Below are 13,202 nucleotides of genomic sequence, written 5' to 3' on the forward strand. Positions count from 1 at the left end.
GCTCGTGGAGGTGAAACAGTGTGTGTTTGCTCTGAGGTACACTCCAGCGTGTAGGCAGGCGTGGTGTTTAAACACCAGCTGATATTTGCGAGCAGCAAATTTTGTCAAACATCGATCGCCGTTGAAACGAAGTGGACTCGGGAGCTTTTTCGGCACGTTTCATCTCCTTGTTGACGTCCTCCTTCTCAGCCCCGGAAAATGGCGCTTATAAACGTCGCTCCTCTTCTTAAAATAGTCAAACTGGTCCGAACCGGCATTGAATGACTCGTATCCCAGCGACAACAACCCGCCATCTCTTCTCGGACACGTCCACAACAAGTACGCCATGATTTTCTCGGGGCTACCTGGCGGCGGCGCGTCACCACTCCACAGAAAACTCAGAAATGAATGCTTGTAAAAGTTTATTCAATTCTTAAATTATTTATATAAATTCAATAAAATTAAATTTATATAAATAAATTTTCAATAAATTGTATTATCAAGATGAAAAAACAGACGAAATCATAAATAGATTTAATCATTTTAAAAAAAGAAATTATTTCTTTCAGGATTTTCTCCAGCCAATTGGATGATCTGGGCTGCACCTGCAGAAACACAAGTGGTACTTTTCAATGACAAAGCTCAGCACTGTTCTTCACTGATGACAAACTCCAACAGTGGGTTGTCAAACAGAGAGCAGCTAGTAGAAGCGTCTCTACAGTCGCTATTCGAATGATGGCAACAGCGCTAGTTAGCGACATAAACACTAATAAATTTAAAGGCGGTCCTTGGTTTTTTCGTTTTATGAAACTCCAAATGGAGTTGGAAATACATTGTTTGACCGAAAGTGCACAAATACCGGTAAGAGGTACTGGTACGTACGGTACCATATTGTGAAAGAACTAACTTGTTTTGGGAGTGAACGGAGTTGTCAGAACGTTGGTTTGTATTCTATTAATAAAGTTTGACTGACTTATCTGACTGTTTTGTTTAGCGCAGCTCCATTTATTGGATGCATAACGCAACCCCAGCCACTACTGTAGTTTCTATTTTATGCGCCTTATAATGCGGTGCGCCTTATATATGAAATTTGTTTTAAAATAGGCCATTTATTGAAGGCGCGCCTTATAATCCGGTGCGCCTTATAGTGTGGACAATACAGTACCTTCATATCCTCTCTCACTACGTCCATGAATCTTCTCTTTGGTCTTCCTCCAGACCTCTTGCCTGGCAGCTCCAATTCCAGCATCCGTCTACCAATATATTCACTATCCCTCCTCTGTCCATGACCCAACCATCTCAGTCTGGCTTCTCTGACCTTCTCTCCAAAACATCTAACATGTGCTGTTCCTCTGATGGGCTCACTCCTGATCCTCTCCATCCTGGTCACTCCCAAAGAGAACCTCAACATCTTCATCTCTGCAACCTCTAGTTCTGCCTGCTGTCTTTTGGTCATTGGAACAGTTTCTAGTCCAAACATCATCTCTGGTCTCTCCAGGTCTCCAACTTTCCTTTCATTCTGGCTGATGTTCTTCTATCTCTTCATACCCCTGACACTTTTCTCCAACCATTCCAACCTGCTTGAACTCGTCTCTTCACCTCTTTTCCACACTCTCCTACACTCTGGACTGTTGACCCTAAGTACCTGAAATCCTCAACTCCTTGGTCTCCACTCCCTGTAGCCTCACTGTTCCACCGGAGTTCCTGACTTGGAACTTGTATTTATGAATAAGACATTCATGGATTGTTGACTGTGTGATGTTCACCTACCCTAGCAATGGACACTGTGACGTCCACTACTTCTGCAACGGGAGGATGAGGGTCTGTTTCACGCTGTACCTGAGGATGGAGGAGGAGGGGTCAGGGGTCAATATGGCAACTACACAATAGTCAAGGTGTGTGTGTGTGTGTGTGTGTGTGTGTGTGTGTGTGTGTGTGTGTGTGTGTGCGCGCGCTTTAACTCACAGGGTGAGACAGTTGCTCCGATGTTGTGGGTAAAACTCCAATTTCCTTCGGGATTACTAAAGTTGTTCTTACTCTTACTCTCATTCCTATACCCTGCATGTGAAACAATCAGATGTTCAGAACTTATCCAGAACAGCCTCTCGTAGCCTGGGCTGTTTCTAACACATTCATGACTAAACGTTGCTCCGCCACCCACGATAACGAGACCCTGCAGAGAACGTTCAACACCTGTTTTGCGACGAAACATAGCGGGGGAGAACCAGGCAGGAGTGTTAAGTACCATTTCACCATGTCGTGTGATTCCCTCATGGCGTTAGCTTGCCGTTAGCTTGGCCGTGACCTGGCAGTTCAGCCACGAACGGTTTAAGATGCTTTCCCTTCTAACAGTGCTCAATAGGACTTTTGGAACTGAGGACTCTGTTGGTGTAAGCTTTGGAAGAGCAACTCTGTGCCATTCTTCCTTTGTGTCCGACTTGGATTGCTTAACATTTTGCGCTTCAGCTGGAGTCGAGTCTGCGCCGCACTCTTTACTCCCAAGCCACCCTTCTGCAGCGCCCGCAGAACCTGGCTCGGCATCGTCCGGCTGAAGCAAGCCGGGACGTCCCTGGAAAAAGACGCCGCTTGGATGGCAGCAGATGTTCTTCCAAAACCTGGATGTATCCCAGCATGAATGGTACCTTTGCATACCATCTCTGCTCTGAGCTTTGCTCTGATAACAATCTAGATCTGGATCTGGATCTGGGATGCTCCTTTTCAACCCAGTAAAGACTCATCTGTTTTCAATCCACCTGAGGAATATTCCAAACAGGAATTTTTTTGGAGCGGTCCATAGCTGCCCCAGAGTTTTGTGGTCTCGGTCCAGGCTTTTTGGGGAATGTGAAAATGAGTGAATGTTTGGGAACTGATCAACAACACCGAGTCGCCAGAGTGAGGGTGTAAGACTAAGACCCGAAACAACCATTGATCTCGGGAGGGTCACTGAAGAGTGTCCAGGTTGCACCTCAGGATGTATTTTAGGTCTAATTGTATTGTGTTTATATTTGCGTTCTACACATTGATTGATTGTTAATTGTGTGATGTTTACCTACCATAGGAATGGACCCTCTGACGTCCACTACTTCTGCAGTGGAAGGATGAGGGTCTGTTTCACGCTGTACCTGAGGATGGAGGAGGAGGGGTCAGGGGTCAAGATGGCAACTACACAATAGTCAAGGTGTGTGTGCGTGTGTGTGTGTCTTTGTGTGTGTGTGTGTGTGTGTGTGTGTGTGCGCTTTTTACACAACATTTTTGGAACTGGACACTTGGAACTTGTGGTTTTCTTCTACTTTGGGCTTTTCCCTTCAGGTGTCGCCACAGCGAGTCAACCTTCTCCATCTCACCCTATTCTCTGGATCCTCCTCTCTCACACCAACTACCTTCATATCCTCTCTCACGACGTCCATAAATCTTCTCTTTGGTCTTCCTCCAGACCTCCTGCCTGGCAGCTCCAATTCCAGCATCCGTCTACCAATATATTCTCTATCCCTCCTCTGTCCATGACCCAACCATCTCAGTCTGGCTTCTCTGACCTTCTCTCCAAAACATCTAACATGTGCTGTTCCTCTGATAGACTCATTCCTGATCCTCTCCATCCTGGTCACTCCCAAAGAGAACCTCAACATCTTCATCTCTGCAACCTCTAGTTCTGCCTGCTGTCTTTTGGTCAGTGGAACAGTTTCTAGTCCAAACATCATCTCTGGTCTCACCACTGTCTTGTACACCTTTCCTTTTATTCTGGCTGATGTTCTTCTGTCTCTTCATACCCCTGACACTTTTCTCCACCCATTCCAACCTGCTTGAACTCGTCTCTTCACCTCTTTTCCACACTCTCCTACACTCTGGACTGTTGACCCTAAGTACCTGAAATCCTCCAGCTTCTTGGTCTCCACTCCCTGTAGCCTCACCTTATAGTTCCACCTGAGTTCCTGACTTGGAGCTTGTATTTATGAATAAGACATTCATGGATTGTTGACTGTGTGATGTTTACCTACCCTAGCAATGGACACTCTGACGTCCACTACTTCTGCAGTGGAAGGATGAGGGTCTGTTTCACGCTGTACCTGAGGATGGAGGAGGAGGGGTCAGGGGTCAAGATGGCAACTACACAATAGTCAAAGTGTGTGTGTGTGTGTGTGTGTGTGTGTGTGCTTTCACTCACAGGGTGAGACAGTTGCTCCGATGTTGTGGGTATACCCTGCATGTGAAACAATCAGATGTTCAGAACTTATCCAGAACAGCCTCTCGTAGCCTGGGCTGTTTCTAACACATTCATGACTAAACGTTGCTCCGCCACCCACGATAACGAGACCCTGCAGAGAACGTTCAACACCTGTTTTGCGACGAAACATAGCGGGGGAGAACCAGGCAGGAGTGTTAAGTACCATTTCACCATGTCGTGTGATTCCCTCATGGCGTTAGCTTGCCGTTAGCTTGGCCGTGACCTGGCAGTTCAGCCACGAACGGTTTAAGATGCTTTCCCTTCTAACAGTGCTCAATAGGACTTTTGGAACTGAGGACTCTGTTGGTGTAAGCTTTGGAAGAGCAACTCTGTGCCATTCTTCCTTTGTGTCCGACTTGGATTGCTTAACATTTTGCGCTTCAGCTGGAGTCGAGTCTGCGCCGCACTCTTTACTCCCAAGCCACCCTTCTGCAGCGCCCGCAGAACCTGGCTCGGCATCGTCCGGCTGAAGCAAGCCGGGACGTCCCTGGAAAAAGACGCCGCTTGGATGGCAGCAGATGTTCTTCCAAAACCTGGATGTATCCCAGCATGAATGGTACCTTTGCATACCATCTCTGCTCTGAGCTTTGCTCTGATAACAATCTAGATCTGGATCTGGATCTGGGATGCTCCTTTTCAACCCAGTAAAGACTCATCTGTTTTCAATCCACCTGAGGAATATTCCAAACAGGAATTTTTTTGGAGCGGTCCATAGCTGCCCCAGAGTTTTGTGGTCTCGGTCCAGGCTTTTTGGGGAATGTGAAAATGAGTGAATGTTTGGGAACTGATCAACAACACCGAGTCGCCAGAGTGAGGGTGTAAGACTAAGACCCGAAACAACCATTGATCTCGGGAGGGTCACTGAAGAGTGTCCAGGTTGCACCTCAGGATGTATTTTAGGTCTAATTGTATTGTGTTTATATTTGCGTTCTACACATTGATTGATTGTTAATTGTGTGATGTTTACCTACCATAGGAATGGACCCTCTGACGTCCACTACTTCTGCAGTGGAAGGATGAGGGTCTGTTTCACGCTGTACCTGAGGATGGAGGAGGAGGGGTCAGGGGTCAAGATGGCAACTACACAATAGTCAAGGTGTGTGTGCGTGTGTGTGTGTCTTTGTGTGTGTGTGTGTGTGTGTGTGTGTGCGCTTTTTACACAACATTTTTGGAACTGGACACTTGGAACTTGTGGTCTTCTTCTACTTTGGGCTTTTCCCTTCAGGTGTCGCCACAGCGAGTCCACTTTCTCCATCTAACCCTATTCTCTGGATCCTCCTCTCTCACACCAACTACCTTCATATCTTCTCTCACTACGTCCATAAATCTTCTCTTTGGTCTTCCTCCAGACCTCTTGCCTGGCAGCTCCAATTCCAGCATCCGTCTACCAATATATTCTCTATCCCTCCTCTGTCCATGACCCAACCATCTCAGTCTGGCTTCTCTGACCTTCTCTCCAAAACATCTAACATGTGCTGTTCCTCTGATGGACTCACTCCTGATCCTCTCCATCCTGGTCACTCCCAAAGAGAACCTCAACATCTTCATCTCTGCAACCTCTAGTTCTGCCTGCTGTCTTTTGGTCATTGGAACAGTTTCTAGTCCAAACATCATCTCTGGTCTCACCAGGTCTCCACCTTTCCTTTCATTCTGGCTGATGTTCTTCTATCTCTTCATACCCCTGACACTTTTCTCCACCCATTCCAACCTGCTTGGACCGTCTCTTCACCTCTTTTCCACACTCTCCTACGCTCTGGACTGTTGACCCCAAGTACCTGAAATCCTCAACTCCTTGGTCTCCACTCCCTGTAGCCTCACCGTTCCACTGGAGTTCCTGACTTGGAGCTTGTATTTATGAATAAGACATTCATGGATTCTGGATCATGTGATGTTTACCTACCATAGGAATGGACACTGTGTCGTCCACTACTTCTGCAATGGGAGGATGAGGGTCTGTTTCACGCTGTACCTGAGGATGGAGGAGGAGGGGTCAGGGGTCAAGATGGCAACTACACAATAGTCAAGGTGTGTGTGTGTGTGTGTGTGTGTGTGTGTGTGTGTGCGCGTGCTTTAACTCACAGGGCGAGACAGTTGCTCCGATGTTGGGGGTATAGCCTGCATGTGAAACAATCAGATGTTCAGAACTTATCCAGAACAGCCTCTCGTAGCCTGGGCTGTTTCTAACACATCCATGACTAAACGTTATTACTCTGCTACCCTCGGTAACGAGACCTGCAGAGAACGTTCAACACCTGTTTTGCGACGAAACATAGCGGGGGAGAACCAAATGTTAAAGACTAAGTAGCATTCCACCACGTTGTTCCATCGTTGCATGGACTTAGCGTGGATGTAGCCATGTTGGCAACGACCGGGCCATTCCAGCCCTGACCGGTCTAAGATGGCACCCGGCAGAAGATACGCAGTTAAAAATATCACGTTATTGCTCCGCCGCCTACGGTAGCGAGACTAGCAGCCGGTCGGAGAACCGGCTGACCAGGTAAAGCGGGGGATAACCAAGCAGGAATGTTAAGTACCGTTTCACCACGTGCGTAATTCCCTCGTGGTGTTAGCTTGCCGTTAGCTTGCCGTTAGCTTGCCGTTAGCTTGCCGTTAGCTTGGCACGGCCTTGACCGGGCAGTTCAGCCATGCGGTTTAGAATCTCGCCGGCAGAAGATTCGCAGTTAAAAATATCAGAGCGCCACGGCGGCGTTTCGATAAAAGTGAAACCACCGTGTGAAAAAAGAAATCCAGCAGGTTTTGTGACTTTTTTTTTTTTTTTTGTGACGTTATGACATATCGGTAATTATAATACTCAAAACAGTTATCTGCGAGGTTTATAGAAGCGGAGTAATGCTAGAAGTTCGGGTATGCCAGCTCATGCTAGCCGTCCCTGTCTAAAGTATCTCGCCAGATCATAATGTAAAAAGGGTGAAGGGTCTTACCATCTCGTTGATGCGTCGAACTAAAAAGGAGGAGTACTTGCTCTTGATTCCTCGATGTGGTACGTCGTGACGTTCGGCGTTTGTTGACGTAGGGACGTACCGGAAGGGGCGGGTGGAGAAAGCGAAGGAATCCCCACCGGCTGGCCTGATATGATATGATATGATATGATATGATATGATACCTCTCAGATAGTACCCTTTAGTGCTAGACAGCACTTTTTTGGTCACCTTATTGTACGTAAAGCACAACATCAGCCACTTTGGACCCCTGCATCCGACCCATCATGGATGAGCCCTGAGCAGTAGGTATGAGCCGGGAGGAGCGTGGGAAGTGAACCTAGAAGGCTCAGATCTGAGACTACCACTCGAACCTCCTGAGCCACCTCCTAAAAGGAAGCCTGAGATGGAAACCTGGGTCCTCATCCCTTCAGTCGCTCTGGTGGAAGCAGACGAGGGTCGATCCACGCGAGTTCCATCACGTAGAAGGTCATTTTCCACAGTACAGTCCAAAGAGGATTTAAATAAAGTCCGTCTGCAGAGGCATTGAGGTTGTAGAGAAGGACTCAAACTTGTAAAGCAAACAGTCCAAGATATCGATGAGTCCCAGGTTCGGCCCGGTTCGGCTCGGTTCCCTCCTGGAGTCCCGTCCATGTCTGCGTTCATCTCCTAGAAGAATGTCCCCACTGTGTCATACAGGTATATATCTTGGGAAAGAAGCTGTGTTCTAGTAAACCTCTTAACTGACCTGTTTGGAACATTTGTCACTTCTTCATTGCAAGTCAGGTCTTCTCTCAAATCTGCTTGTGGAGACACTTGTCTCCATGCTCCTCTTCGTTCCCCTGCCGACCTGATGTTCCAGAGGTCCCGAGGGAGCTTTTGTCCAAAGACTCAAACGCAGGGCGGTCCACTCTGGAGGCTGCCGAAGCTCATGTCGTTGTCTGTTCTTGCTGTCTTGGAGGGTCTCCATTGGAGCAGTTGTTTATCGTAGTCCTCGGAACAGTATTATTACACATCAAAAGCTGGGAACCAACTTTGGCAACTACATTCCAACCAGGAAGTGTCACACTGAGCCCTGAGAGAGGAAATAGCAGAAATGGTTTCTCTTGCCAAGCACAGGCGGGCGGGTTAAACCTGAACGCCTGGTTGTCTTATCTTAGGCACAGGGTTGGTGGCACATAGCAGTTGTGATCTAAAGGAAATGGAGAAGAAAATAATACTAGCTATGCAAAGAGGTAGTGTCATGCTGGTTACTCATATAATGACAGGTGTGACGTTTGTGGCCGAGCCATCGTCCCTCGGACGACCCATAGGGGGCGTCAAAGGGACAGGGAGTAAGTTATCGGAAAGGAAAGGCAGAGGTGAGAAGATTTGAATACTCCACCAACCCTGAACCCTCTCAAAGACATCTTTAGTGCTAGAAAGCACTTTGTGGGTCACCTTCAGTTGTCCATACAGCACATCATCAGGCACTGGACCCCTGCAGCACCAGGGGAGCATCTGGGGGTTCGGAGTCTTCAAAAGACAGGGGGGAGCACGGGAAGCGAACCTGGAAGGGTCGGTTTCTAGACCACGGCTCGAACCCCCTTGGAGACCTGGGTCCCATCTCCTCTTCGGCGTCCCCGTCCTCGTCAGTGACCCGAGTCCCGGGTTCTGTCCTCCTGGAGGCCCCTCAAGGTCGAACTCCATGTGAGAAAGTCCACGTCTTGTTCAAAGAACAAGAGGGTTCACACGCCCTCTAACGTGTTTTGCAACAATCTTTACTACAAGGCGGGTACTTCCTCAGGCGCCCGTTGGCAGCAGATTTTTGTTTATAAAATCACACGTGGCACATTTGCATCGGACATTATTCCAAGAACAAAAACTTTCAGACATGTTTCACGTCAGAAGGTGAGGGACCAGAATGTCTGGACGATCCTCCGCAGATCGGAGACGGTAGAATCGTCCGCCGGGCTCGTCGAGAATGTTGCGATTCTACGCCGGCGTCAAATTAAAGCAATTTAGCATCTCCATTTACAGTTTGTAGCGCCGTTTACAAACGATTGGCCATTTCAGCGGTGGTTGAGACATCATGCTTACAACTCTGCGCAGAAGACCATAAATACGCTTTACTCTTTGTTTCATACTTGGATGTGTTGCTAAGAAAGCCACAAAGAGCTATTTCTTGAGAAACAGCAATTTGTCAGACATATTTTAACCCCAGGGCGCCGCCAAAGTCCATGTAGTGCAACGCATGCCGGGTTGAGGACATAAGTGGGTTGCATTGTGTAAAAAAATTGGCTTTTCACTAGCGTTAACTTTGGCTCCACGGAACACGCTAATTATGCCACATTGTGCTGCTTTTGGGTGCAATTTCCAGTCCGAGGGAAGCGAAGGGGCCGATGACTAAGCTGCACAGCTTTCAAAGGGACAAGAACAGAAGACGGGAGTTGGAAATGACGCCGCTTCCTGAGGATCGGCGGCCATGTTCTCGCCGCTTCTCTGCAGGACGCGGTTAGCCGAGCTCACGGACGCCGCCGGTTTGAAACAGACGCTAAAACCAAAGGGCGCATGCACAGTTTTCTCTCGCAAGCGGTGAAATCGGCCCGTCGGACGTTCTCCCGCAAGAATGTCCACGACCCACTCCTGCTGAAGTAGCATCCGAAGCCGACGGTCGGTTAGCACGGCGGGGCTCCTTACGACATGCTAACTCTGTTAGCATAGCAACGCGGTCCCTCCACGCAGAACGGTGACACCGGCAGACTTTTGCCTCTTGGCATCTCTGTTCGTCTTCACTTTGAGGCTCACGTATCTCTAAACCAGAGGGATCGCACAGATGGTTCTGCACCGTCCACTAAGCCGAAGAGGTCTTACCTGAAGTGGACGGGTTCAAGCATCTCGGGTCTTGTCCACCTGTCCTCACCGTCCTCACCTGTGGGTAGAACCAGAAAGAACCAGATCGCGGAGACAAGCGTCCGAAGTGAGTTTCCTCGGCAGGACGGTTGGACTCTTCCTCAGAGATTGGGTGAGAAGTTGGGTCGTCCACAGGGAGCTAGAGAGTCGGATGAGGCGGCTCGGGCATCTGGTAAGGACGCCTCCTGGACGGGTATGTCCATCTGGGAGGAGACCACGGGGAAGATCTTGGACACGCTGGAGAGACCACGTCTCCAGGACCTCCTCGGGGTCCCCTAGAGGAACTGGAGCATGTGGTGGTGGGAAGGAGTTCTGGTCCTTTCTGCTCCGGCTGCTGCACCCGAGACCAGACTTCTGGTGGAAGATGGATGGATGGATGGACGGACGCTGAAACCTACAGGACCGAGCCGAAGCACGACCTCGTGACGCCGCAACCCGGACAGCGTCGCCACGGAAACAAAAATGATAGCCTACGGGTGAATAGTTTTTTTTCTCCCAATTTTACAAATATTGAGATATGATGCAAAACCTTATTGTCTTTTTTTTGAAGTTTTAAGAGCTGCATAAGTTTGAGCAGGAAGATCAGGATCAGGATCAGGATCCGAATTATAACCAGGATCAGGATAAGAATCACAATCGGAATTGAACCCAGGATAAAAACTAGAATTAAATCCAGGATAAAAACTAGAATTAAAACCAGGATAAAAACTGGAATTAAAACCAGCTGATATTTGCGAGCAGCAAATTTTGTCAAACATCGATCGCCGTTGAAACGAAGTGGACTCGGGAGCTTTTTCGGCACGTTTCATCTCCTTGTTGACGTCCTCCTTCTCAGCCCCGGAAAATGGCGCTTATAAACGTCGCTCCTCTTCTTAAAATAGTCAAACTGGTCCGAACCGGCATTGAATGACTCGTATCCCAGCGACAACAACCCGCCATCTCTTCTCGGACACGTCCACAACAAGTACGCCATGATTTTCTTGGGGCTACCTGGCGGCGGCGCGTCACCACTCCACAGAAAACTCAGAAATGAATGCTTGTAAAAGTTTATTCAATTCTTAAATTATTTATATAAATTCAATAAAATTAAATTTATATAAATAAATTTTCAATAAATTGTATTATCAAGATGAAAAAACAGACAAAATCATAAATAGATTTAATCATTTTAAAAAAAGAAATTATTTCTTTCAGGATCTTGAGAATGATGCGTATTTTCTCCAGCCAATTGGATGATCTGGGCTGCACCTGCAGAAACACAAGTGGTACTTTTCAATGACAAAGCTCAGCACTGTTCTTCACTGATGCCCTCAGGGATCTCGTACTCCAGCCAAGCGCCAGAGTCGATACTCCTTATTCAAAAAAAAACACAGAACGTGGTGATCTGTTATTTTCAAATGAACCCACAGGTTGCTACGTGTAATTACAAGTGCAATTCTGTCCCATTCTTGATTGGCAAATCGTTGTATTTTGTTTTTGTTTGCGTTTTACACAACTTTTCTGGGGTTAACATTAACATTTGTGACTCGTTACTTTATTATCATACGTATTAGTGGCCTCTTGTTACCATTATTAGCATTATTTGTAGTAGCAATAGCCGTAGCCTCAGGCGACCCCTGAAGGGAAAAGCCCAAAGAAAAAAAAGTAGTAGCCTATATTTCTCACTATCATTTTCATCCTTATTATCATCAGTTGTATTGTTGTTTCAGCTGTTACAAAATATTAAAAATATATAATAATTATCATGTAAAAAGCATGTGTACCTGCAGGCTGTTGTGTAATGTTGCAAAATCACTATTATTATTGATGTTATTGGTATTCGTAGTAGTAATAGTATCTATGATAAATCTATATTTAATCATAGGAATTCAATTGATACAATATTTCTACAGTTTGTACTGTTAGTACTACTACTACTACTACTACTACTACTACTGGGAAAAAGTATCTGGGGACGTGGAGCTTGTCCATATGAATAAGACATTCATGGATTGTTGGCTGTGTGATGTTTAGGAATGGATGCTGTGTTATAAACTACTTCTGCAATGGGAGGATGCGGTTCTGTTTCACACTGTAGCTGAGGACGGAGGAGGAGGGGTCAGGGGACAAGATGGCAACAGCACAATAATCAAGGTGTGTGTGTGTGTGTGTGTGTGCTTTCTCTCACAGGGGGAGATGGTGGCTCCGGTGTTGCACCCTGCAGATGAAACAATCAGATGTTTAGAAGTTATCCAGAACAGCCTCTTGTAGTTCTTCTTTTCCCCAGGGGGGCTAGTCTGGGCTGTTTTTAACACATTCACCACTAAACATGACTAAAAGTTGCTCCGCCACCCACGGTAACGACACCTGAAGAGAACGTTCAACGCCTGTTTTGCAACAAAACATCAGGGGGTGGAGAACCAGGCAGTAGTGTTAAGTACCATTTCACCACGTTGTACAATTGTTTCATGGCCGTAGCGTGGATGTAGCCATGATGGCCACCCATGGTCATGTTTATGACCATGGTCATGGTCATGGTCATGGTCATGATTACTGATTACTGACCATGGCCACCCACCAATTCATGGTATCTCCCCTGCCAGGTAAGTATGAGTCGCACGCGTCCCGCGCACGGACCGCTTTCACACGCACGCCGTTCTCAGTCGGGGGGGAACCCACGCGGACTCTTCCGGGAGCTCACACGCGATCCCTCTCGCGCGCGCACACACACACACACACACACACACACACACACGCACGCACGCGCGCGCACACACACGCACACACACACACACACACACACTCCGTCAAAAAACCGTCAACTCTGAGTTCTGACGGGCCGGGACGCCGAAAAAGACACGGACGCTTCCATTTTCACGAAGAAGTCAGAGGACAACCGGAACACGTTCCGTCCGTCCTCCTGATACCGCGAGGGGTTTCTGCCGCTCTACGGCCGGGAGAACTTCCCCCTGAGCCCAGTCTGACACAGTCTATCGGGGGCAATCCATCCGTTTCAAATGCGATCCATTTAGGCTCAGTTCTGGTCCATAGTGGGATTTTATTGGGCTGCACGGGGCGAATGGTAGGGACAGGGTTTCAGGCAGGCACGCTCGTGTGTCGCTATCTACCGCTCCCTACCGGCAGAAACAACGGGGACAGTGTCGCTGGTCACGCAGGGCACAGACAAGATC

At 47.7% G+C, this 13,202-nt stretch overlaps 1 protein-coding gene across 2 annotated transcripts; it reads right to left on the reverse strand.

Annotated features, from left to right (window-relative positions):
- Nucleotides 1-395: 395 nt before the first annotated feature.
- On the reverse strand, nucleotides 396-7,954 carry LOC147220333 (uncharacterized). 2 transcript variants are annotated; one of them, XM_086171588.1, is made up of 12 exons: nucleotides 7,889-7,954; nucleotides 7,372-7,809; nucleotides 7,144-7,288; nucleotides 6,281-6,316; nucleotides 6,102-6,170; nucleotides 5,173-5,241; nucleotides 4,142-4,177; nucleotides 3,975-4,043; nucleotides 3,033-3,101; nucleotides 1,945-2,037; nucleotides 1,750-1,818; nucleotides 396-584 (listed from the first exon to the last, which is right to left on the reverse strand). In XM_086171588.1, the coding sequence occupies exons 3-12, from the start codon at nucleotides 7,144-7,146 to the stop codon at nucleotides 447-449; spliced, it is 651 nt and encodes a 216-aa protein (XP_086027714.1). In that variant the 5' UTR covers nucleotides 7,147-7,288; nucleotides 7,372-7,809; nucleotides 7,889-7,954; the 3' UTR covers nucleotides 396-446. The 2 variants fall into 2 exon arrangements, with proteins under 2 accessions (XP_086027714.1, XP_086027713.1); XM_086171587.1 differs by having other exon boundaries at nucleotides 7,144-7,809.
- Between the last annotated feature and the right edge of the window lie 5,248 nt (nucleotides 7,955-13,202).

The sequence above is a fragment of the Fistularia commersonii genome, chromosome 24, assembly GCF_037954325.1.
Source record: "Fistularia commersonii isolate RoL2024-O1a breed Wild chromosome 24, RoL_Fcom_v1.0, whole genome shotgun sequence".
NCBI lineage: Eukaryota > Metazoa > Chordata > Actinopteri > Syngnathiformes > Fistulariidae > Fistularia > Fistularia commersonii.